We start from the raw sequence: 27832 nt of genomic DNA, 5'->3' as shown, positions 1-27832 counted from the left end.
CCCTGGATTTGACCCACTGATATCATACTTCATTCAGAGCAATTGGTAACAGGCTTTTACCAGTAGAAATATGCAATATCTAGGATTTTGGGGGACAGTGATAAACTGAACCATTCTTCACACATTTTAGCTTCCTTCTGTTAAGTAAGTCTTAAGTTCTTTGTGGGAGAGAATTTTTATTCTTTTTGTTCATTACAGACATTATGCAATCACCAATTTACCACTCTGCTGATTTCCCATATGCAGTTCTGGTCACCCAGATGTCTTCATGGTGGATGATCATGCAGAAATTAATTTTATCATGTGCAGTAGGCCTAAAATGAGATGAGTCAGATTTAGCTGCTTCAGACTTTCCTTTGCTGACAAATATTTTTATATTCAGTTGTTCTGTGGATTATTTCACATTATAAGGGCCCATCATTTAGAAAATACAAGTAGATCATGGAGAAGTAGCATCAGCATATAATAACTTTGTATTAGTTTCCTTATGTTTACTGAAATACACCTATTCAAATATTATTGAACAAAAAGGTGCATTTAACCATTCATTTTTCATTTATGCCTACATATAACTTAGTAGTTTATGGTAAGGATCTCAGGGGAGAGATGGTAATTTCATGCTAAACCTCCCCTTGAGGGCTAAGGGGAATTAGACTCCAAAACTGTGCCAGCACAGATTAACATTTTAGTTCTCACCAACACATTTGTATTCTGATGTCTAGCAAAGCTTTCAAGCCTGAATTCATACAAGTGTTTGGAGTCATAAGTCCCATGGAAATCAATGGGAACTAGTTGTCTAAATGCCTTATGGTTTTAAGTTTTATGAGCATACAGCTTTCAGGTTGTTTGGTTCTCATTGACCCCCCTAGACTTTATTTTTGTGCTTATAGCTGGGCAAATGGTAACAGTCTTTGTGTTAGACCAATATTTTTTTCTGCTCATTGCTTTTAATTTCTTTTTAATTGTTCCCTGTCAGTTATCACTACCCCTAAATTAAATATGGGTGGAAAAATATTTATAAAGAACTCCATCCATCATCAGAAAGACAGTTTTTAAAGGTAAGTCCACATGGTTTGCTGTGATACAGACCTAATAACTGGCTTTTCAACCTGCAATAAATATTCTTTTGCCTGTCCTCTTCTGATTGCTCCATAATTAACACTTGGGAGTCACAGATTTAACTATCTGACAGATATTTATTTAAAATACCTTCTGCTGCATATATTAACATTTCTCTATCTAGTTTTTTAAAGCAGCTTTGAGTCTTGCAATAAAATCAGATCCAGAGTTTGGTTGTATTAATAGCCTTGCATGGTGGTGGTATAGATCAATTTGGAAAAAGAGATGAATCAGTCATCTGCAATATAATTGTATGTGTTTACACTGTAGGAAAGTTTTTAGCATAAAAACGCAATAGAAACATATGACTCACATTAATATCACTTAAGCTGGATAAATTGTGTAAGGAAGTTTGGTGGAAATGAGGATTTAATGCTCTACACGTACACATACTGATAGCATATATTTATGAATTAGCCATATCTTTCTCCCTAACCTCTATAAGAAAGTAGAACTGAAAATAATTACTACATATTCAACTCCCCAGTCAATGAGTGAAACTCAGTCACTCAAAAAGAAGACCTAAGTGACCACATATGAGGTCAGTTTTATCATTAGTTCTGGCTATCTGAAGTGTCTCTCTACTAGAAGTCCAGAAACCAGTTGATAGAGCAGAATTTTCAGTTTCCCTTCCCTTCCCTTCCCTTCCCTTCCCTTCCCTTCCCTTCCCTTCCCTTCCCTTCCCTTCCCTTCCCTTCCCTTCCCTTCCCTTCCCTTCCCTTCCCTTCCCTTCCCTTCCCTTCCCTTCCCTTCCCTTCCCTTCCCTTCCCTTCCCTTCCCTTCCCTCTTTATGTCAGGATTCCCCTTTCATGGCTAACCCTATTGCTGTTTTACTCTCTATTTATTGCCTTCCAAATACCAAATAGCTAGTTGTGACCACAAATAAATGTACAGACATATGAAAACAGCTTTATTTAGCTATTGAAAGGTCCATGTAGTCTTATCTTGATGGCACTAAAGCCATGTGATTGACAGTGCACCTTACAACTGTAACTTTGGGGATACCTGGCAAAGGCACAGTTTGAAAATAAAGCATGAACTTCTTCAATGAGATTTTGGAAGGCAGCTAGTGGATGCCACCACAACACTACTATTAATGTCAATAATGTTTTTGCAGTAACATTGCCCAAGCAGCTTTGAGCACTTCAAGCTGTGGCTGGCTGAGTACAGGTACCCCACTGGGATGGCTACTGAGGTCAGCACATGCGTGCCTGCTAGATGCACCCAATGCAGCGCAGGGCTCAGGAAATAAAGGAAATGTGTAAATATTTGTACTGTTCGTGCTTGCTAAGGGGTGTGATGCTGAGGCTGTAAACCCAGCCTAGATGTGCCTACATGAATCACTATAGGTTAATGCCATCCAAAAACATTTGTTCTTGTGTAGCAAACAGTATCAGGACAGTGACACCATTCTTTCATATCTGTCACATGGTGAATCTGATAGTGGGGCTGTAGGAGCCAAAATCGCAGCAGAACATAGATGAACCAGATAGAGAAAATACAAGTTACTGATGTGTCAAGGTGCACAAAACCTAATCTTGCTGATACTGGTCATTTTGCCTGTATCTATAGTGTAGTTAACTGGAAACTTAGCAATGGGTTTTATCTGTCCTTCATAACAAAATCTTCCTGAGCATGTCAGTTAAAAAGTTGTCAAATGTTAAACACTTCTTTTGCCAGAAAATTCTTTGTGTATATTCTTTGTGTGCATACACATGTAGGTGCACCTAAAATGGAAGCATCTCTTCTGCAGATATTCTAATGCTATTGTCATCACAAAAGTATCTGGGCACTTTCAAATCAGGCCTTAAAATCTGTGATGGAGATCTGCAATTCATAGCTCAACTTTTCCCAGGAAAGAACAGAATGTGAACTAGAGTGCATTGTTTTGAGAGGGTTTTATTTTGTTTGGGGTTTATTTTCAACATATAGGCTGAGGTCTGACAAGATGAACACTGTTTTCAAAAATAGCAAAGTTGCAGATGGAGGAAATGATTTGTTTATGGTACTCTCTATCAAAGAAGTGTCACAGATAGATGGGTTTTAGTCAAATATTAGAGTTTGCCACCAGTTCTCTGATTTAGCTGGGTAATAAGTATACTCAGGCAACAAGACAGCTTGCTGTTGGCTGCATATATCATGCTCAAAAGTACAGAGGAATCTCAACAAAGCCACTTGTAATTTACACTCTCCAAATTGGATACAGATCCACCTTTTTTTCCAGCAGTAGCCTAGAAATAACAAAGGTTTTGGGACAAATGCCTGGTTTTGGTTGAACATTTCTTGTTGTTGGCTATCTGCCACAACAAACACAGAGGGGATATAATAACAGTCATTTGGAGTTCTGTAAACCTTGTCATCTGAGGACCTCAGGATGCATTACAAGTGTTAATTAAAGCCTCACAACATCCATGTAACCATGCATAGCAGATTTCAGGTTGTTAGGCTCTCCCTGTGACCACTCTACTAACTCTATTGGTCTTGGGAGACTTCAGACTCTTCCACACCAGAGACACAAGCTGCATCACAGCTGCTGCACTGCCTACCCAAACACTAGCACTGTGGTTTCCACCCTAACTCTTTTAAGGCAAAATTAGGTAACATTTTCAGAGAAACAGAACCCCAAGACTGTAATTACAGCAGAGCTTTAAAACTTGTTAACCTGTGGTTTTGGGATAATGTTTTATTAGCAGCTTCAGAAATAGCAGCTTATAAAATCACTAAGGTCAGTACAGAAAGAAACAGTTCCTAAGTTCTGAAAAAGTGCACAATACCTCCCCATATTGCTGACTCCAAACAATAAAAAATCATGAGTTCACTCCAATAAGTTCTTTCAAAAGTCTTTTTGTCTGTGAGCTTTTTGCTTCCTGCCCAGTTCCTGAAATATTAGAGTTCTAAAGTTCTTTGGGGTGGGAAAAGGATTTTCCCATAGCCATAAAGAAATGAAAACAGATATTCTTTTCAAGTCACATAAGTCATTAAGCTAGGGAAAAATAAATAAATAAATATTGTAAGACTTGATAAAACCTTGAGAATTAGCAGTGTTACTTGCTTATATCTTTAGTATTACATTATTTTCTTTTAACAGTTTGGAAAATGCAATCAATGCCGAACTCTGTAGAAAGAGTTTTTTGTCTTATTGCATTCTAATAGGCATCTTGCAATATGTCTCAATATGCCTTGCATGATGATCTCAAGCAATATTCCATCTGAATGCTGTTTTCATTTTTTTCCCTCTTGTGCATATTTGTTTAATCAACTGAATGAATGTAAATAAGTCCTACACTAAGCTTTCCTACACTAAGCTTTAGAGAGTTTTAAGAGTGAGGATGTGGCACAACAGACAGGGAGCTTTGTCTTGTTACCTCCTGTTGGTGCAGTTTTCTGTTCTGATCATCATTGGTACAAATCCCAGTGAGTCACCCACGGGTACAAGTATCTCGTGTCAATAACAGTAAATATTCTCCAGCCAGCCTTCTAGAAGTGTTTCTTCACCTTGAAATATCAATGTACAGTGCTTTATGTCACCAACAGTACACCCTGAAAGACTGTTAACTCCCATCTACCTTGTGATTGCAGCAGAAATCACACAGTGCTTTTAGTGTAGACTACCATATAGCATAGATACATAAGAGGTAGCCTTACAGTGATCATTTGGATGCTATAGCAGCCCCACCATGGTAGCCTGGAGCTTGTCTGCCCTGCTAAGAGATCCCTTCAAGCCATATTGCACATGTAAATAATAACAATATTTCTTCTGTGCTCAGAAGTCTGTGCAACCTAAGGGTGGTCTGAAATGGTTAGCTAGTATGCTTTGTAATTCAAGACATACAAATAGCAAACAGGATTTTCAGAAATTGGTTCCTCTGACATTGTTATGATGAATATATTTCAATAGTGCTACAAAAGGCAACTTTTTATTTTATATTTAGCCATAAACCACTAAAAATTGTATAGGCTAGGAGCAAATATTGCTTTTTTGTGTTATCTCTTGGTGATTGGCATGAAAGTTATAAAAGTCTCACTGGGTAACAAAACATAATACCTAAATATCTTGATTTGTTTTTAATGGCTAATATAATTTTCAACTCATGACATGATGTATTTTTAATTATGACGGGGAAGAGGCTTTCCAAACAGTTTTCAGCAATTTGCAAAAAAACTTTAGTTGCCAATGTTTTTGCCTGGAAATAAGATCTAAACCACTCTCTTATTCCATATGTCTGTTATATGACATCTAACATAATATTTGAACATTTCCCAGCCACATATCCAATAATATTACAAACTTTTGTTACGTATTTTGTGTTCAACACCCCCCTAAAATAAAGGTATATGCAGTAGAATGCTTGCTTTGCACTGTAAGTGTTCAGAAGATGTTTTATATAATACATTTATTAAAGAAAACAAATTCAAAGAGACTTAAACTGCACGTGAAATTCTTCTTACTCCTGTAGAATTGTGATTCACAATTTTAGACACTACCTGGAACTCCACATACTTCACATATTTACCAACCATAGCTTCTCAGGCTTACTTCTTTATTGGTAATCACAGTCTTTCTTTTAGCATATTATTTGTTGCTCACTACCTTTTATATAATGTTTTTCAGGAAAACTAAGCAACTTCTAACTTTTTCTCCTAAATTAGCTCCAGATGTGCTTTTCATCATCATTTTCCCCACCCACTTTATCACAGGTCAATGGTAAAACCTCTTGCTCTCTCACTCTCATCTCACCCCTCCTTTTTTTCTCCTCCTGAACACTCTGAATGAACTACAAGACCCAGCTGCTGAAGACAATACCTACAATACATTGCTATATTCTAGGAAGTATTTAATGCAAACACACCTTTCTAGGTAGTTTAAAATGTCAAACTAATTTTACCAAACACAATTTGTGTGAAATATATGTGTGAAATATACCACCCACTGGAGTGGGAAGATCTGGGGACAGAATAAGAATCTGAAAAGCAGACCATTTGACTTTTTAGTACAAATTATTTTTATGATTTTTTATGATTTTTATTTTTAATGATTTTTTTTTTTGTAGTTTTTGCCATCGTCTTTCATGATGTTCTCACAAGGAAGATTGGAAGAGAGAAACTGCAAAACTGTCTGAGTAATTCATCAACAGTGGTTTGTTATCAAATAAGAAGTAGGTAGCAAGCAGAGTTTCTAGGAAGTTCAGCTCACAGATTGTGAGAGTCTCCACTGAAACCTCAACAAGGTAGTAAAGACTATATTTACTGAAACCGCAGACATCTCATAACCCAGAGGGATAAAAAGCACATCAAAGTCCAGTATAATATCTCAAAAAGTTGTGGTTCTTTGGCGAGTTTTAGATCTGGAAAGATCCCAAAGAGTGGTAATGAATATGTCTAAAAAATTTGCCCTGTGATGAAAGTTTATGAGATCTGGGTTTATTTAGCCTAAATATTTGAAGCAGAAGAGGAATAACATTTTTCCTGCTAATGCAAAGTACACAACAAGGTATCACAGGCTTACACCACAACAAGAAGATTCATATTAGACATTGGAAGCAGCAAAGCAAAGCATTGGAAAAAGTTAGCAAGGAAAGGGGTAGAGTCTCCACCAGATTAGACAAGTATCTATCATGAAACATGTAAAGTGAAGGTGTTCCCAACTCAGAGAAAAGAGATGTCCCACTGACTTTTATGTTTCGTTGTCTCCAGTTCATTAGCGCTTGAGTTTCTATGAAACCTATACTTCATTTATTTTCACAGAAAGCCCATTAGGTAGGGAAATAAATGTTATTATTTCATTTATTGAAATGAAATAAATGAAATTAAATATCACTCTTGTTGACTTGCTTATGACCTTCTGTACATCAAAATCAGAAGCAAGAATTTGCAACTGGACTGCATCATTGTCCTGTGCTACATTTCATGTCCCAAGAGGAAAAATAAGCCAATTCATCTATTCTTGACCTAACACACTAACTTACAGGTTAGAAATACCATATATGAAATAATAGATTTATTAAGTACAGTCTGTAAAACAATATGTAGGTCTCCTGGTAACTTTACAGTGCATTTCAGCTTTGATCATAATTTAAAAGGCGACACTTACCTCTATTGTGACTGCTTTCCTTTCAAAGACATGTTTCTCCAGAAAAATGGGGTAAAATGTCTCTGAAGATAACAGTCATCAGGATACTACATTAATGCTATATTGACTCAGCCCTTCGTCATTCCAAGGCATATAAATTAAATTCCATGAAGGCAGGTATGGGATCAGACCTTTCAAGGGAGGCATCTGTGTGCTCATTATCATCACTATTACTCCACGTGTCCCAGAAAGGCATCATTGTGGGACAAAGCACAGAAATATGAGACTTGGACAATCAGACTGATTTTCCTATCATGACCTTGGGCATCTAATTTTCCCTACCTGTGCCTCAATTTCTGCTTTTAGAAAATCAGAATAATGATACTTTGCACAATATATTAAGATCTGCAGATGAAAAACGCTGCCTGAGGGACAGCTATTACTGTTGTTATTATCTATGTTTTACTTAGGCAAAATATTTTCCACCTTTAAATGCCAAGAGCTTACATCTTTAAACAGGTAACACAGTAGAAGTGGGAAACAGAAATCTTTAATTCCCATTCTAGGGAAATAGAGACACACAAATCAACCACGATAGCTAGATCAGAGATCCAATTTGCAAGTCAGTGACTTGAGCACAGGCTTTTCCAGGTGTTCTCCCTGGACATTAAAGATTCAGTGGCAGTTTTATGAGAGAGGATCTATGCCAATATCCATGGCTAGATTTTTTCCCTTCCTCTCAAATTATGTGGAAAATAGTTTGCTGATAGTTGGCTAGCCTGCCTGACACCCTAAAGGTGACCATATAGCAGTAAAGCAGCACAGATTGTACATACCCTTTCATCCTATAAAATAGCAACATTTTTTGCCTTCAATTTTTCCAGGCATTTAGTTGCAGCAGAAGGATAGACAGTATTTGCTGCAAGGTGTCAGGGGTTTGGAAAAGTCCCAGGGGCGAAGTATGCCAATTCTGAAGAGAAGAATTAATCAAATGTTGAAATTGGTTCAACATACTGGGACAAAAATACTCCCTGTTCTGCACTGCACCTTCCTTTCGTTATCACTCTCTACAGAGAGACCAAGGGGCAAATCTGGCATAATGTAGTAATTGACAGTTTAACTGCTGTTACTACATTACACTCTAGACAAATCCTTTTCGTTTGGTTCCTCTTAGTTCTCATCATCCCTTTCTTTCTACCTTCCTTGCTTCTGAATTTCTTTTTCTGAACATTTTATTCACTGGAACTACTCTTCCTTTGACACACAGTGAGTTTCATTACTATTATCAAGCCATTTCCATCCACCAAAATGACCAGTGATAAAATAGCATCATTGACATTGATGTATCAAGATAACTTTCTCACTTCAACAGATTAATTAAAGATTGTGATATTTAGTTTTCCAGTTCACTGTTTCAGGCAGTTCATATATCTTAACCTATAACAGTTTAAATATTCTATATTTGCCTTGTGTGGAAGGCTACACTTTTCTTTGAATTCTTAGATCTTAGAGGACATATAAACATAACACTGGATCTTGTCCAGGACCTTCAGATGGTTCTATCAGTGTTCAGAAAATATTTTATGAATGTTCTTACTAGAGGAAAGTGTGAATTGGACTATGTTTTCAATAGCATTTCCTGTGCACATGATCCATCAAAGGTTTTCAGTTTCAACTGCCATAGTAGTCTAAGACTCCTTTACATAATCTCCTTCTACTATCCAAGAATCAATGTCAAGTAGCAACTCCAATGTCAAGAAGAAACTCTAATGGTTTCCTGCATTAGCCAGAGTACTGCCCAGCTTTGCCTTCCCCAATACAAGGCAGACATGGATATACTGGTGTGAGCCCTTAGTCGTCATGAAGATGACTAAGTGACTGGATTATCTCTCATATGAGGAGAAAGCTGGGACTGTTCAACCTGGAGGGAGCTAGGCACTTCTCTGTTCTGCCCAGTGATAAGAGTCAATGGGCACAAGCTGAAATACAGGAAATTCAGTTTAAACATAAGTATGTGTTTGTTTGTTTGTGTTTTTGTTTTTTTGTTTGTTTACAGTGAATGTCACAGAACACTGGAACAGGCTGCCCAGAGAGTTGTGGTGTCTCCATCCTCACAGATAGTCAGACCCCAAATGAATATGGTCCTGAGCAACTGCTGTAGGTGACCAGGCTCTGAACAGGAAGGTTGGATGAGATAATCAGCAGTCCCTTCCAGCCTCAACCATCCTATGATTCAGCAACTCTGTGAAATGAGATGTTTTAGTGTGGGGAAAAATGGATATACTTTAACTGTCTCCCCTGGGAACCACTGTGCATTATCATATCATACAGGAGTAGTGGAGAAACAAAGACTTACAGGCTCTGAACACGAAAGGAAACTAGTTCCATGAGACCAGTGTCTGAAAGATACATCCTGAGAAATAGAGTTCAGCCCCTCATTATTGCAGGTCATTGTGATAGCTAATGCCTTTTCTAAGTGTCTTTGTTACAAACTAGATCCAAGCCTACCTATGAAGTCCTGATATTTCCAAGCTGAAAATGGGAACCCACTGGGGACACTTAGAATGATAGGCCAGATTCCCCATCTTCACAAAACTGTCTCTGAAGAAGGACGGCTTCCTATGTACATTCTGGTTGGGGGTGTACAGTGTGAGGAAGATTTCTTTACAGAATACCAGGTCAAACTGAAAAGCACATTAGAATTTGACTGTTTTATTAAAAATAAGTTATAAAAGAAAGAAAGCTGAAAAGCCAACAAAAGGAGCTCTAAGTCTAATAGCCTCTTTCTTGTGATAGATGGAACAAGTATTCAGGCCAGAGGACAGAAACTGGCATTTCACTGTAAAATGTTATGTGGACATCCAATGTAATTTCTTTCAGGTCCACTAAATAAATAAATAAATAAATAAAATTTGAAATTAGAAAAATAACAGGAAGGGGTAAAGAAATTTAAATGTTGTTAATAAAACAATGCTGCAGTTTAGATGTTCTTTACAAAATTGTGCCCAGTATCTACTGTCTCATGATAAATAGGAGTGGTATCGTGTGACACTTATGAACAATGGGTGAAATGGATATTAGAAAAATCTCATTTATCTTCTGCTTTATTTCTTGATAGAGGTCCTTGTCACCATGGCTATTATGTGACTAGCCCTAGAAAGGCCACCTCATTAGTTTTCTTTATCAAGATAACAAGGTCTCCTTTAAAGGAGAAGCACTTATATTTTTGATTCAAATAGAAAATAGACTATTGTGTGACTGTGTTGCTACCTCTGTTTTCAATGCTTAAATATGTAGGTTATGTCTATAGCTATAATTCAGATGAAATTAACACCCCTGTGATGAAGAAGGTATCCCTGGAAAAGAAATATAAAAGTGAAATTTAATGTGTGTATGCATACATTTGCCTCTTCCATTTCTTTCATGCATATGACATTTCTAAAATAAACAAATATATACTAAGAAAAAAAAAATAAAAGAAAGCAACTTTCTGTAAATTCTGTAAATCTATTTTCCCCTTTGTCTCTTCCACTCACAAATACATCTTCCTCTTGTCTGACAACCACTTTGAAAATTTTCCTCTGTTGCCACCAAAGCAACCATGTGAGTGTCAACAAATCAGTAATGATTTAGAATATGTCAAAAGAAATTCAACTTTTTTGTCTCATTTCAAAAATCTTAATGACAAGTAGATAAAGTTGGACAACACCATCTCTATTGGTTTTCTCTGAGTTTTGATGCCTATTTTTCACAGAATGAAAGAGTTTGCTTCCCTTCTGCAACAGGCAAGACAGGGGAAGAGTAGCATTATTGCTGCAAGACCTGATAGTGCCAAATAGTTGCATTAGCCATGTCTAGCTTTATGCATAATTAAGAATATTTGGGATTTGGGTGGTATAGAAGATCAATGATTACAAAATGTTATTTTTTTAATCTGCTCTGAATTATGATATAATAGTAATTAACTCTCAGAATACACTACTAGCTTTAAATAGGTGATTAAATGTACTCTCATTTGATAATTTACTAGAGAAGAGCCTTAGAGGTAAGAGGACACCAAATTGATCTGACAATACTATTAGCTTACTGTATAAATCACAGTGACTCATTTCATTGCATTTTAAATGAAGATAAAATATTAAAATGCAAAGAAGAAAAAAAAAAAAAAAAAAAAAAAAAACAATTACAACATTAAATTTAGTAATTTTAAGACATAAGATCAGAAAATAGAAAGCTAAGACTCTTTTAGTAGTAATGTATATCAAATATATGTTTTCAGTGATCCACCTAAGTGATAGATGTTGTATCTGAACCCATTAAAAATACCCTACAGTTATGGGCCAACTACATTTGCTAGACACACGGAGTCAGAAATTTCTGTTTGTCTTATATTTACAGTTCTGAATATGACCAAATAGTAATGAGAGTTTTGGCTTTTCCTTGAGGTTGTTGCATGACTGACTGCAAGCCTTCTGTGAGTAGTTTGTCCATGTGTTATGTCCACTAAAGAAATGGAGCGGTCGTGTTCCAGAAGCTCTCTGTGAAAGCACCAACAAGAAAGTATAGATTCCACTTCAAACAACTTGCTAGTACATTGTTTGAGTTAAGAGATGCAGAAAGAGTTCAGCAAAAGATAAAATATATCATTATGTTGGATGAATGGTCGTTGACAGTATGCATCTCTCCTGCTTGAAGAAAACAACCCCTAAAGAAAGATATATTTAAACTGATTGAATAAACCACCAATGCAGCATTCTTTGATGAGCTACTTTCATCTGGATTGAACTTGTGTTCCTTTAATGTTGGTATTTAGAGGAGTCTAAATTTCAGAGTTATCAGTGATTTTCTTTTTGGAATTTCTCAGTGCTTAGGAAATAAAGGTGACTGAGATAGGAATGGAAAATGAACACTATCTCTTCTTTTCTCAGTCTGTTCCTACCTTTCTTTCAAATTTCTACTTTAGGAGCTCCTTTTATTTTAGAGTCCTTGAAAGTTACATTCCTATTCCATTGGAGCACAATCTTTCCACTCCTGAATAAGCTTTGTGTCATAAAGAACTCTATCACATCACTAATATGTGTAACATTTGTTATTATATTGTGTAGGTCAGCAAGTCATTAGTAAAGGATTCATTTGAGCTAAAGAAATCAAAGAAGCACCTGAACTTACAATATTTTTTCTTTCCTAAATTAAATAGTCTACTGGGACTCTGAACACTAGTGTTCAGGCCAACGTCACAACACCAGAGAAAGAAGAGAGATAGTGCAAGTCTGTTGGAACTGTGTCTAAATGGACCAAGCAAAGTGGGGAAAAAAAGCTGGGAAAATGCAATACAGATGTGGGAAAATAGCCTAAATGTGCATAGAGTACAGCTACATGTTGACAAAGCTAGGAATAGCTTAGCTCCACAGAGTCCCAGTTCTGGGCGTAATCTAGCAAGTTTGGTGGGTGCTCATACTGGGAACCAATCCAATTTGTTGATCTTTCATAAACCAGTCTAGAATTAAATATAAATAAATACCATTCTGGGTTTAAAAGACACTTGTTTGAAATATTAATGTGCTCGGAGACAGGGAAAATATTTTAAATGTTGTTACCTAGTGTTGCATATATCGATCACCCCCGTTGGTCTGGGCAATGATCACATGGAGATAAACCTGAGAGATAAACCATAGCCACTCGTTACATAACAAATCTTTATCTATTTACCTCTCAGAACATTAGATCAATCTGCTCCGAACTTTGGTCTTTTCACAATCATAAGTATTATTGTTTCCCATTCATAGCAACTGCAGAAATAGCAGGGATACTGCTGATGGAAAGACCATGACCTTACTTATTACACCACCTGTGTACTCTTGAGATCCCTATAATTGAAACATTACATGTTGACTCACCTTTTTCTTATGATGTATTGTAACTTCTCAAGGCTAGAGTATTCAATCGTGGATTTTCAGAGTTGTACCAGTGAAACAGATTTTAAATCTATTCTACTCTGAGAGAAGCTGATCCTCCTCAAGAAACTCTCCATCTTTCCCAGATATTTTATTCCATTAAAACCAGAGTTTTAAATAATTCCTTTCTGTCTTATTGTCCAGCTTATTCTAGAATCACATTTTACTACAAGGTTTTCAATTAGCCATTAGGGAAGGATTCAAAAGTGTAGGTGGGCCATTCTAGAATAACAACGCTGCAATCTTTGTTCAAAGGGATTCAAAACTGCCTCAAAGGTCACTCTACCTTTCTTCCAACACACATAGATATAAACATATCCTCCCACTACTATTGCACTTGCAAATGTTATCCCCTCTGTTTCACTTCTCTCATGCAAAACATCTCATGTAGCAGCTACCTTCATCCCCTCTATGCAAATCTCTCCCCAAAACAGGGAATGAAGAAAGTGTCTAAAAGTGCTCATCTGCCAGTGGACATACACTTGCAGAGATAATCTGTGCCATTTGTGTCCCCAGGAGATACCTCCTGACAGGAGGCAGTCATCATATGTATATTGTCCTCCAGAACAGTCACCCAATGATTTAATGTGAATGACAGAGCTGGAACTGTAGCCTAATAAAACCTATTAATCCTGTGGGGTGAAATCAATATGGAGAGCAAATTTGTTTCCAGCTTGACTAACATGCTTGCATATATTTTTGAGTTTTGGCCCTTGTCCTATCAGATGCTTGAAGGATGCCAATAGCCAAAAGACATTTCTCCCAGTTAACTCCATGAATGTTTTTCATTTATTGGGGCTTGCTGTAGCAAGCTGGGAAGTAAAGGAGTATTGAGTATGGCTCATCTATCTCCAACAGCTTCCCACTCTCAGGGGAAATGAGCTCTCTTTGCTAGCAGAAAACTCAGTGATTAATGCATTTTCATCCTTACATTTTCATCCCTTTCAACAGTAGCCAAAGGGGGGAGGTGTTTTAAGGACAGTTGTTTCTCTAGCTGTAGAAAATGCATTCCCTCTAAACTGATACATAAAATAGTCCCAACGATAACCAAGTGATGTTTTAGAGCTTCTGATCACCCTGGCCTTTTTTTTTTTTTCATCACTTTATGCTAGTTAATTACTTGCACTCTACTGAAAAGCACATCACCTTCTGTAGGAATAGCTGGGGAAATATGTTATAAGAAATTATGGAGAAAGCTACTTACAGGTTAGAAAACACAGCTGAAATATTCCTAGATTTTGGAAAGCTTGTTCATCTGGTAACTGGAGATCTCATTAAAAAAGAAAAATGAATCATTGAAAATTGAGCATCTGGAAGCACTAGTGTTTCTAGGCTGATGTGATTTTTGTCCTGTCCTTCCTTACACAAAATCTCCCTATTGCAACTATAGCACCTTCTGGTCAGTACTGTTGAAGGTTTCTAGAGACTTTCCAAAGACTTTTCAATGAGAGACTAATCAATGAAAAGTGCTGTGGAAGAACTGAACCCAATTCTTAGCTCTAACAACCGCTGAAAAGGTAAAAGGGCACAAGTTCTACTTCCTCAAATATACTTAGGTACCTAGCATCTACTAGTTCCACAGTGAGTTATTCAAGAATCTAACTTCAATGATTGCACTCTAGATCTCTTTATGACAAATGGGATGTTGTTATAGATTTTAAACTCTTTGAAACCTACTAAGGTAGTAGTAAGGATTTATTATTGACAATGGTTCTGAGTGACAATGGTTCAATTTAAATAATTTCTTGAAGAACTCATTTATTTTTAAGAGGCAACACATCCTTCCTTACCTAAAGTTCTTGGCATCATATCCAGCTTCTTTTCTCTTAATAGAAAGCTGTTCCAGAACACTGCCTCTATATTGTAGGTATTTTAAATAATGTCTTCTGAAAGACATGAAAATTATGAAAATTATGTTTGGCTTTGGTTACTAGAGAAGTTAACATAAGCTACTTAGATTACTATTATAAAAATGTTATTCAAATGTTTTTATTTATTTAAGTCTATACTGAGAGCTTGATCATGAATGGCTTTTGATCTTCAAGTTCTTCTTGACCTCATAATCCTTTGGTTTAAATTCTTAAGGGAAAATGAATGCTCATTAAATAAATCATGCTCTGTATAGAAATATTTTTTCATTTTTTGCATAATGAAAGACTAGTCTTCCTGTTATGCACTGCTTACTTCTTTCAATGAAACATTTCTTCACATCCAAAAAAATATAAAGCCTTGAATCTGGAAGGTCTGGAGTCTGACAACGTGTTAAAATACTTCCACTGGAGTAACTTAAAATAGGATGTACAAATTCCTACTTATTCTTTCAACCAGATTGTAAAAGAATTGCAAAGGGTAAAACCCACCCTACTCCTTTTGCTGGTCTATGTATAATTGCCTACTTGGTTTCTACTGAAAATAAATAAATACTAAGAATAAGTCCCAGAAAGTATCAGAGAAATCCACTCTCTACTGAAGAGACAGCAAAGAATTTCAAATTTTGAAGAATACTCTGCCACCACAGTAGCAAAACCTGACTCAGGAAAAGGAATCTAGCACTGTACCATGGAATTGCAAATGTAGCTCACCCTACCAAATGTGGCTCATTTCATCCTCTAGAGTTTAACCGAGTTACCAAGTAAAGTAAGCAAGTTGCTGTTATTGATGAAGTTAATAGTGCTGGTGTTACTAGTTAATCAGTAGAGAACCCTGTATTTCAGCTAACCTAGTGTTCATTCTTACAGATTATTATACTCAGAAGTATTATGGTCTGCAGTCGTCAGCTGATGGTAATTATGGAATCAATATTTTAGATGAAAGAGAGATGGAGATTGAGTGGATTGAGCAAGGTCACTGTGATCCCCAAATGATTTGGGGATTACATTACCCAATTCCCATCTCATCTCCAAAGCATATTTATCTGCATAGTGTATTCTTCTTTTCAAGACACAAGCCACAAACATTACTGTGAAACTTTTCTTTTACTATGGGAGTGTGGTGGTGTACTGCTACCCTCTGCTGGAACAGACATGGACCAAGCAATTTCTCCACTTCCCCCATGTTTGTTTTGAAAGAGCACTATGAATTGCATCATATTTTCTTGTCAGGTATTTAAAAAATAAGACATGTGAATGTTAATTTAATATTGTACTTAAAAAAAAAAAAAAAGTGGAAATGGGAGTTTTCTTGTGTGTTTGTAATAAATTTTATTATAAAACTAATAGAATTGTCAAAGGTGAATTTTCCTGGGATGAGATCAGGGAGTTTTGGTGTTATTGGTTGCAGAGTGTAGACATCTGGGAATTCCTTGGTTGCTTCAAATTTTTCAAGTATTGTGAGGGCACTTAAACAAACTTCAAATTATGACTCTTTTCAACACATCTAAACCCCACCAAAGAGCAGATAACAGCAGAAAGAGACACTAGGCCAGCAACTGTTCTTTCTTTGCATTAGCCAAGTACTTGGTATTACTCACACTATAAAACAGAATTTTCTGCTTTGTTACAGTTGAATCAAAGTATTTTGAGTTATAAAAGCAAAAAAATGAAATAATAATTAAAAAAAAAGACAGTGATAAATCATTTAAAAAAGATCAAGAGATCAAGATTTTTGCCTATATGCTTGTTCTAAAGAGGAACAATAAGTTCCATGCTTACAAATCACACTGGGTACCTCCATTTCTTCTTTCCCTGTTTAAATGGACTGCTTTCAGGGAAATTATGCTCATTCTTTTCTGACTACCAGGCTTTTCAAAAATTTTTAAACCCAAAACCAAGAGACTGAAAATATCCAGTCCCCTCTGAAAACTTGGGTTTATTTTTTATTTTTCCATCATCACTAATGCACAGAATGAGTCCATTTTCTCTGAGATAAAAAAAAAAAAAAAAAAAAGGAGCTATTAAGACGGAATTCTGACCATATGGGAGTTACAAGAAGGTCTCAGAGCAGAAATATTCTATCACGTTAATTGATTACTGCAATATGTTGCACATGAGGAGATGAGGAGAAGGAAGGAAAAAGAATGTTATAAAGATGTTCCAGCAGGTCTCGTCTTTGAGTAATGCAGATCATTGAGGATTTATTGCCCAAGAATTTAATGCTTTTATTCACATTTGGCTCTGATTTAAGGATCTGATCCAGACTCTACAAGCAAATGGTAGACAAAACCTTGACTGTACTTGAGAGAGTTTCTTTACAAAATGAAGTTAACTATTACAAACGATACTTAGTTTATCCAGGAAAATCAGGTCTTTGCAGCTAGCAGTCTGCAGCTGCTGCATAGCACTGATTTAAATGATAGCATGACATGCACTGTTACAGTTTCATGATCAAAACCCAAATAAGACCACCAAAGTTTTCTTAATGACAATATCTGATAACTTGGGTTTGTGTTAGATAAGCAAAAATAGAGGACATTAGCATGGGTAATCACCTACTTGTAATGTATTGTTCACATTTATTCATAATCCAGACAGTGTGTATTGTTATTTCTGTTCAAAAAATAAAAATAAAATAAATAAAAACCTTCATTCTCTGTATTTGATCTTTAGCTGTACACATCCAAAAATATCAAAATGAATATAACTATAGTGTAAGCAAAGGCAGAACATAAAAGTTTGGACAAGAAGTTGTACCACAAGTTAAAAGATGGGTTAAAGTTGAGGCTTGGTATTTCATCATCTTCTCTAATAATTTGGAATTTAAAGTCAGTTCAAATTACTATCATGAGACAGTTTTCAATAAAATCAGGGTGACTGGACTTATGAGCCATCTGTGCCATATAATGAAGCTTAACTGAATTGCTGTGGTCAAAGTACTGAATTAAAGGGAGTCAGGAGGAGGACAAGCGAGGAGAGAAGTATAGCCTCTAAAACCTCTATAAATCTAGCCTCCCTCCTTCCTGCTGCCATCATTAGAATCCTACTCTGCCACTGAATAATCTCAGGTACGGCTTTAGCATTTGACAAATGAAGGCAATTTGAGGATTTTATACTTGTGGATACATTGTAAGACTTACTGTGTGACTTAAAAGCATTTTTCTTGTAAATCAAATATTACCTTGGAAAATAACAATACTGGGAAATGAAACCAGTGAGGTGCCACTCAAGACTGCAGTTCTGCCTTAATCATGTTGCTCTCTGAGAATTTGAAGCTTTTAATCATGCCAGGCTGCCACGTTTTGGGTTAAAATTCATGGGAATTTGCGGATATTATTTTGACCACTGGAGAGATCACTTACTAATACAACAGGGACTCTATTGAAGTCATGGAAATTTTTTGCATTATTATTTTTTGAATGGACTACAATGACTGCCATGTTCAGAGCTACCTGAATCTATGCACGACAAAGTTAATGAAAAACAGGTTTAATTTGCAATAATTTTGACTCTTCTTCTGAATTTTGTTTGTGTGCTATGCATTCACTACTGATTCAGAATAAAAACAGCATACTTTGAATGCTGGGTATCTTCATAGTAACAGCCTGTGTCAATTTTTGAATTCATATTCTAAGTTTGAATTAATAACTGTATAAATGAATTCTTACATCTATGTTTCTTTCAGTATCTGATCAAGACCAGTGTGATCTTATGATAGGACACAGAACGTTTAACTACTTAGAGTTTCATTCAATGAGTCTATTCTTTAACTTTCAGATGAATTATCAGATAAACACCTATGAGATAGCAGTCCAAAATATAAATCATCAGAAACTAGTCTTATTTTGTTTTTCTCTTAGGTTTAAGGACAAACCTAAGGCTGGCAACACACATCAAGGATAATTTCTGTCTCCCTTCCCTTCTATTCATGTATGCAGTTATATAGTATTCAGAAGGTTCGGAAACCTATAAGGCAGATAATATATATAGAAAAACATTATAGATATGAAACCAAACAAGTTTCAAAAATTGTATCTACTAGTTGCTAGTGCACATAAACACTGAGAAGATATGCTTTAATTTTATGACCATGTAAGTCTGATTTTATGGAATACATTGCATGAGAGTTTAAGCTTTTGAATATTCTTTCAGCAGTAATATTCCTCCTGTTGACAAATCTTTTAAACACCTTATGCAAACATCACTTTATGCAAATTAGATTTTCAGAGGTGCCATGTGAGAACACATGCACTAGATCCAAATCCACAAGAATGCCAGGGATAAATGCATGTTGCCAAGTCATGGGCAGATCAGAACAGTTTTTAAAAATCAGTCTTCCTAGAATGTAGATTCATTTCTTTATAACATTACTTTCCAGACAGATTTATTTCTGAGTATCATGTTTTGAGTTCGTCCTAGTTTGTATTTCTGAATCCAACACTGTCAGACAGATATTTGAAAAGCCATCTTATTTCCCAGACACTTAAATTAACCTACTCATGGATATACATGGCTTGTAAAGATATTTCCATATACCAATCTTAATGAGATTTTGCTCTCCAGCCTTCTAGTTACAGGCAAAACAATCCGATTTTGTGAATCCAGTGTGTATGCTTTTAATCTGAAATAGTCTTGAGCATTTCTGTCTCTCACTTTTGCACCTGAGAAATATTTTTTTTTTACAGAAAAAAAAAAAATGCAATAAAAATATTTTAACATTACTTAATTTTCTGAACCTCATGTGGTTTCACTTGTGAGTGAGCAAAGACATCTTACTAAAGTTCCAGTCAAGCAAACAGAGCTTTCCAGAAAAAAAAATACCTAAATGTTAACAGCAGTTGCATCCAAAACATACCCCAGTTAATATGGAACGGAGAATATATAAGCTGTTTCTGGTGCCAATACAATGCCAAACAACAAAGCATATTTTATTTTTCTCTCAAGGTGTTGAAATTGTTAAATTAACCAAATTCAATTAGTTAAGTAAAGTATACAGGACTATATCACCATAATTGTAGTTGCTTAACCTTTAACTGCTATCAATTTTTAGAGCTATAAAGTTGCTTATATATAGCCTGAGAGCTCATCTTCAGACTCCCTAGGTGCATGTTATAGATGTGCTTACACAACTGGAAGTGCTTCAGCAACTACAGTCAGCTGACACGCATCTTGTCAGCTGACACATGTTATATGACCTTCTGCAAGCTTTACTCTTATTCCATTTGCAAACCAGAGCATATAGTCTTAAATCAACATTGGGATGGTTTAATACATTTTACTTTGTGTTTACAAGAGGTAGGAATGTACTTAGTGTTGCACTCAGTGGAAGTTTATCAAAGAACTGACATTTACAGTGAACAACATCATATGAGCCCCAGACTAGATGACTTCCAGAGGTTCCTCCCTCCCATCTCCCATCCTATTCTTTTTTTTTTTTTTTTTTTTTTTGGGGGGGGGAGTGGGGGGGGATTCTATGAATTATGTGATTTAATGACTGAATTGCATTGAAGATTGCAAATAGTGAACTTTAACATACAAAGAAAGTAACCAGAGAAATTCAGATGGAATAACCACTGTGTTGATGTAATGCCTCTCACATGTAGGAACTCTTATTTGGAACGAAAGGGATTTCATTTATTAATGAATATTAGTACATACAATATTCAATTACTAATTAATAAGGTGCCCACGCCAAAGCATTATATGCAAATATCTGTAGCCCAGGCTCACTAACCAGTTATGTCTCTGAACCGCATGTAGCTCTTAGTGCTGCAAAAGAAAGACTTAAAACTTACCTGAAGCAAAAATAGATTGTTAAAGAAGGAGGTGTGGGAATGGAAATATTATAAGATTCACTGGTATGGTAGAGGCTATAGGGAGGTACATTATAGCCCCAAGCTTTATGTCTTTAAAGGTCCTGATTTGTTATTGGAAAAATTATATTTTACAATAACATGTTGCTTTTTCGTCCCAGACCATTGGCCTCATCCAGTTCTGAGCAAAAGCTTGACCTTTCCTAAACTAAGACAGACTAACCAAAAGTTGGATTTTCTAGTTATAGAAAGAGTAGCAAGCTTCAAAAAGACAAATCAGGAAACCAAAAATGATTAAGAGCATTTAGTCTCAGTCCTGTAATACTTGCTTGTCTCACATTTATTCAGAAATACAAATACACATACTTTACAAAGCTAAGCCAAATTAAAATGGTTTAAATTTTGTTTTAAAAGAGTCTAAAACTTCAGAATCACATGGAGAATACTCACAGTGTGAGTTACAGATTTAATTAATTTTTTTCAAAGAAAACACTCCATCCAGAAAAATAAAAACAATTTTTGTTGAGTGTAATAAGCATGCAGGTCAATTTACATTAGAGGTGCTGTTCTAAAGAATTTAAGAGCCCTGTATTGTCCAGGGTTGTTTGTTTGTGCATATATATATATACATGCATATGTGTGTGTATATATATATATAATATAGTAACTATATAATATGTACAAAATATATAATTAATTTATAAAATAATATAAATTTTTCAATAATGTAAATGATGTTCTCATCTAGTTTCTGATGTGAGTCTGTCAAAAATGTGTACTACCCTCAAAAGAAGCTTTTTTTTCTTTTTTCTTTTTTATGTGTTTTTATTTTATTTTATTTTATTTTATTTTATTTTATTTTATTTTATTTTATTTTATTTTATTTTATTTTATTTTATTTTATTTTATTTTATTTTATTTTATTTAGCTCAGTTCAACTTCCATTAAGGTTGTACTGAAGTGCCCATTTGATGATCTGGTTCTTTATAGGCAGATAATGAAGGGGATCTTAGGTGACAGGACATACCAGACAGAGATCATAGAATCATTAAGGCTGGAATAGATCTCCAAGGTCACCTGGTCCAAACATCCCCCTACCACCAGTATCACCCACTAAACCATTTCCCTAAGCACCACACCCAACCTTTCCTTAAACACCACCAAGGACGGTGACTCCACCAACTCCGTGGGCAACCTGTTACAATGCAAAACCACTCTTTCTGTGAAGAATTTTTTCCTAAATTATGATGAGGCAAATGGGAATGGTCAGAATTTAATACACACAAAGTGAACAGCCTCTGGGAGTAGAAAAATGGACCTTTTGGTCCATGGTTTGCTCAATTAATAAAGGAAGAAACAACTCACTGGCATGACACCGAAAGTAACTTACCTTCTCACTTCTTTGTAGCCTTATGTGGGATGAGTAAGAGTTGCCTTCATTCCCAACAGATCTTTATATTTTACCTAAATACATACTGTGATGTGTGGGTGTATTTTACATAAGTGTTTCCCTGACCAAATGCAAATAGAACTTGAGCAGTAATGACAGAAGATGGAAGCAGTAGAGTTAACTTAACAGCATTAAATTTGTTACAAGGTCATGATTCCAGATACAAATCAAACTACTAATGTCAAAGGGAATAAGAAGCTTGAGAACTTTAATGTCAACATATCTAATTTCATTTTATGAGCCTTTCAGGACATAACAGTGCATATACAGACAAAAAGTAGTAATTTTAAGCCAGTCTAAGAAATATTATAGGCCGATAATTTTGAGGTTAATATTACCTATTCTGTATTTTTTACCCAAGTATTGGGTTTCAAATAAGCTAAATTTCTTTTAGTGCTTATATGGTCTTTTCCTTCCAGATTCAGCCTGCAAAAAGTGGAAACAACTGGTTTAGGCCAATATCATGCTAACTGTATTTTAAGAAGAAGCAGAGTACTAGAAATGTCCAAAGAAAATCCTTAGTACTTCTACTTTTGTTTTTTACTGTTTTCAGGCTGGATCATTTTATCTCAAATAACAAAGCTCCAAATATTTGTGCAACTGTTCATAGTTTACTTTGTCCACATCTTGGGGCTTCTTATCCCTATCACTTAGCTGAATGTATATTCAAGTAGGATTATGCTCTTGTCCTTAATCAGAACCCCATAGCTTATGACTGGGACAGCCTGAGATACTGCACATCACTATCAAATTCCTTTCTCCTCTGATATGAATTTGGAGAGCAGGTGCAGTGTTACTTTGCAATTACGTTAACAAAAGAAAATAATCCATTTTAAATATTGTGTATTCACTGGACAACAGTTATTTTCAGTGTCATTCCTACCCAAATGTGATTTATTCTCTACATTATGGAGGAAATATTCTTTGATACATATATATATGTACCCATTGTCTCAGGTTTAATCAGGACTCCAGTTCTCAGGCTCATTTTCTGCAATGAGGCATCAACCAAGTCACCACAGAGACAGCAACATTACAAATTACTGAGTATATCAATACTTTCTATTCCATGCAGCTTGCACAGGCAAGGCCTGCTTAGTACCTGAATTACAGCTATGGTCCTCAGTAGCTACATATACATCAGTGAATGAAAGAAATAAAACCCAGTCCTATCATTTTACATTGCTTTTTTGAATCTTGCGATATTGGCAGCATGTTAAACTTTTGCTTCCTAAATTTGGAGTAGAACCACTGACTACTAAATTGCATTTAGAAACTGCTGATTTCATATTGCTCACTTATAAGCCTCGTTTGGAGCATGAAAATAGATTTTTTGAAAATGTTGAGAAAAATTACACGTTACACTTTACATATGCTTTAACACTGTGCTTTATGGAAGTGCTAAGAATCTTTTTCTTGACAATTTTTTTTAATGACTATTCTACCATTTTCTATGTGCACACTTCCTTTTACTGACACACCTATGTGGATAATTTGGTATTTCACTCCCATCTTTGGTGAGACAGGTGTGTTTTGCTTTAATCTCTCATATTCCAAGCCAATACAGTCTTTGGTGATTACCTTCATCATTCTCTCTCTACTATAGTTCAGTATACAAACTGATTAAAGTGTACAATAAATGAGATAAGAACTGCGTTCTTCTAATCCCAAATTGTTATCACTTCAGACCCCAAACATGAAGGATCAAAGGCTGACTTTTTATCATAAATACAATTCAGAAACAAAGAAAACCTGAATTATTTTCAAGTAAATAAAATCAGGCTAAATCATTGTAAATCTATAAACATTCCTCTCACATAATACAGTGTATTACAATTTATTTTGTACTTTTCTTTGTTAGGTCTACAAATAGAAAGATCTCAAGGTGTTAACCAGCTGAACAGGTAAGAGGCAAGTTTTACCTCTTTTTCAAATTATTTATTTTATTTTTCTACTTTTTAAAATATACGATTATAATAAAATTATAAGATTATAATTTAATTATTTGATCTTGTTTCCAATTTCTATAATCTTCTTTACTCTGATATTGCTCATTCTTTGCTATGTGTTTTTTCTTCTTTCAGGAAATTGTTGAAGTAGTAATTCCTTTTAGTTATTTCTGCTGTGTTTAATACTTGTTGTTTTCCTTGCTTTAGCTAAAAAGCAAATTTATCAATAAAATAATAGTTAACTAACCAAAAGAAAAATAATAGGAAAAAAAATCCTATATTTATATGAATTTAAATATCGGGACACAATAAAATTCATGGTAGATCAACAGTGTAAATATCCAAAATGTGTTTTCCAGAGTTTTAAACACACTTTCTGCATTCTCTCTCCTTCACCTAAACATGCACAAATGCATGCAATGAGATAATGCACACAACTTTAGTATAGTCGACCTGTGATCACAAGAACTTTGTCAACACAATTTAATCAATAACTGAAATGGAATAGTGGACACCCAAACTGGAGTTAAATTATACTTTTTCTTTCTATTAAAAATATATTTATGTATACGTTTAATTACTGTTTACAAGGGCTCAAAAGTTAAAAGATAAATGACAGCTAGTTAAATATTTATTTGACTATCACTTAGTAAATACATAAATCTTTCCTTGTTTTCTTAGATATTCAGCTCTTTTTAACTGAATAACAAGGAGTAGGTAAGTTACAATGATAAATGATTCTTTCCAGTTGCATATTCTATTTATAATCTTTTCATTCATGAGGGTTTTTAATTTGTTTTGGGTTTGTTGGTTTTCATGCTCACATGTATTTTTAAAGAAATAATTTATTACAGTTCATATTTCTTTCTTTTCAAAATTATAATCCAATTACTTTCTCAGTAAACAAGAATACCTCCTTTTCATGTGAAATGAACTACCAGCAAATGTGCTTTCTGATTAGACAAGCTAATTTTGAAGGGACAGATGGAATCAAGCAATGAACTGGATAAAAATATAATGGAGCATACCTTGTTAGATAACAAATGGAACAGACTTTGGAGACGATTAATGCAGGAGATACTTAATGCTGAGATATATTGAACAAGCTTTGTCTTATTTATTTGTTGCTATAAATCACAGTTAATTTCCTTAGATAGCATAATGGCACCTTGCTAAAAATATGACATTTCTGTAAATGCATGCCATTGTTTTTTGCTTTCTCCTACTTTGCCTGCAAATCCCAGCACCCATTCTAAGAGTTTGATAGGGAACTGATAACACTTTGTGGCCCAAATTCAGTCACTTAACTTTCATATGAGTCCCAAATGTGGCAGTATTATTACCCTAGACTCCCAATAAGTGATAACACTGAAGAGGGAACCCCAGAAGCCACTGTGGTTGCACTGAGAAGCTCCACAACTGCTTCCATCAAACACTTAATATAAGAAAAACTCTCACTTCCATAGTCTGAAAGAAATTAAAATGAAGTGTAAACTCCTATGTTGCACAAAAGTCTGAAAAACAATACCATGTTCATCATTACAGAATCACAGACTGGTTGAGGTGGGAAGGGACCTCTGGAGGTCACCTGGTCCAAGGCCCTTGCTCCAGCAGGGCCACATAGGGTAGATTGCCCAAGACCATGTCCAGATATCTTTGGAATGAATTAAGTCCATTCCTTTCCACTTGTATTTTTGTTCCCTGTATATAAAATCCTCCATGGATGGAGGTCAGCATCAGTGTTTTATCTCAGACTACATGTATTTATGTACATGTTTGAGCATATGCTTCTTTTCAGAGTTGCATGAGATAACAGTATAACATGCCAATCTCAACTGCAGTCAAACAGGGGTGCAGAAATTTGTCTGCAACCCTGTGATTTCAACATGCATAGGCACAGGAATCTGTGTCAAAGCACCTGATTTGAGGATTATGGCTTCAGTTATTAACTCTTTATTCAGTTATATATTATTATTCAGTTATTAACAGCAGCACAGAACAAAAGAAACTCCAGGGAAGTTTTGCCACTTCTATTGCTTAGGAATTGTACCCTGAATATATATTAGATATGTTTTTGAGTATCAAACTATCAAATCCTGCATATTTTTCCTATATTTTTTATGTTTGTTTGCTTTACCAATTATATCTTCATAGCCTATATGCCAAGTGTGCAGCTGTGCATAATTTTACTTCCACTGCTCTGGGAAATCCACACCTAGCTATATTGCTAGAAATTAGTAAAGACAGAATGACTCTATAGAATATTTTAAATATCAAGGTAATTCTGATTTGTGGTTCTTTTTTTTTCTCTTCATAACTTGATAAGGTCAGATTTCTACACATGTAACTGAGATTAGGAGAGAATAAAACACCAATTCAGAATCTATAAACCAAGGAAATTTTCATATACATATATAAATATCCAGTATGGGAAACTGGTCTAAAAACATTCAGGACAAATATTGCAGGAAAGTGTTTGGTAATTTCATTCTATGTATAAGCATGATTTCCTAGCATGATTTTTTTTTTTTTTTCACTGGGTTTCTGAAAAACTGAATTATGCACAGGTTACCAAGCCTCAATTTTCTAGGCTTGATTTTGTTTCAAGTCTTAACACCAAAGCAACACTTTCTGGGGGGATGTTGGAAAAATTGTATCAGAGCTAAATCAAGTGGTCTGGGATATTTTTCTGTATATTGGACTCTAGGATAATTTTCTGTATATTGTTTCTTTGCTGGAAATAGTGAAGTTCTGTTTTTAAGACATATAAACAATGTTGTTCTTTAATAAAAACTTTCTGAAGTAGCAGACATTTGAGGGGAAAAGTGCTTATTACTCTTATCCTTTTATGTTCTTGAAATGAGTATCTGTGTACATATTTCTAAAAAAGAAAGTTTGTAGTAAAAGTATCCCTGGCCCATATTAATGACTTTCCCCCAGAAAAAACAATCTTTTAAAGTCAAATTTTGGTTAACTCCATAAGTCCAGGGACAAAAATATCGGTTTTCAGAAATTTAAAAGGTGTGCAATATAATCAAAATGATGTCTTTTTATTCAGGAGTGATGCAATTGGCAATTTAGTTAGGAAGGAGAGCTTATATCCCTGTACAGTCTGTCTGGTGTTATTTTTTGTTTTATCTGAAGCTAGAGAAATTGTAGAGAAATTGTATGTAAGAGAAATTGTATGTAAGACCTATTTGTCTTACCTTCAAGAAATAGAAATGTTTGTTTGATTTTTTGTTTATCTTTCCTTAGAAATACTTCCTGGGCAATTTTCTAGACTGCTTTCAAAAAATAGAAAAATATTATATGCAACTATTAAGAAACCAGTTTGACACAATTCTTTTTCAGTGTATTGTATAATTTCATTTGGTATCAAACAGCAAAATTTACTGCTGTGAAATAACACTATTTCTTCATCAGCTGCCAATATACTGGAAAGTCACCAAAGCAAGAAGATGATACACAGTAGTGTAGGAACTGCATTGTCAAGATGCATTTGATTCCTGTTGACTGGGAGCCGAGACGTATTTTGTTTAAACTCATGGCTATGAACTATATAGAAAAGGCTTCCTTTTCTCTGGAAAGGTAAGGACCTAAGTGGTG

The 27832-nt window shown here is 35.2% G+C and overlaps 1 protein-coding gene across 2 annotated transcripts in view; it reads left to right on the top strand.

Annotated features, from left to right (window-relative positions):
* The window catches only part of CELF2 (CUGBP Elav-like family member 2), a 560320-nt gene that overhangs the window by 87666 nt on the left and 444822 nt on the right, over positions 1-27832 (top strand). Inside the window, exons 2-4 of one of the 2 annotated variants that reach the window (XM_084506664.1) lie at positions 24139-24181; positions 24908-24943; positions 27650-27814. In XM_084506664.1, coding sequence (XP_084362790.1) covers positions 27720-27814 — 95 coding nt within the window. In that variant the 5' untranslated portion in view covers positions 24139-24181; positions 24908-24943; positions 27650-27719. The remainder of the gene's footprint in view (positions 1-24138; positions 24182-24907; positions 24944-27649; positions 27815-27832) is intronic. The other variant, XM_084506670.1, reaches the window with a different exon arrangement.

The sequence above is a fragment of the Aythya ferina genome (assembly GCF_964211825.1).
Source record: "Aythya ferina genome assembly, chromosome: 1".
Taxonomy (NCBI): domain Eukaryota; kingdom Metazoa; phylum Chordata; class Aves; order Anseriformes; family Anatidae; genus Aythya; species Aythya ferina.
The sequence above is the reverse complement of the archived record's forward strand: the minus strand, read 5'-3'. Positions and strand labels throughout refer to the sequence as shown.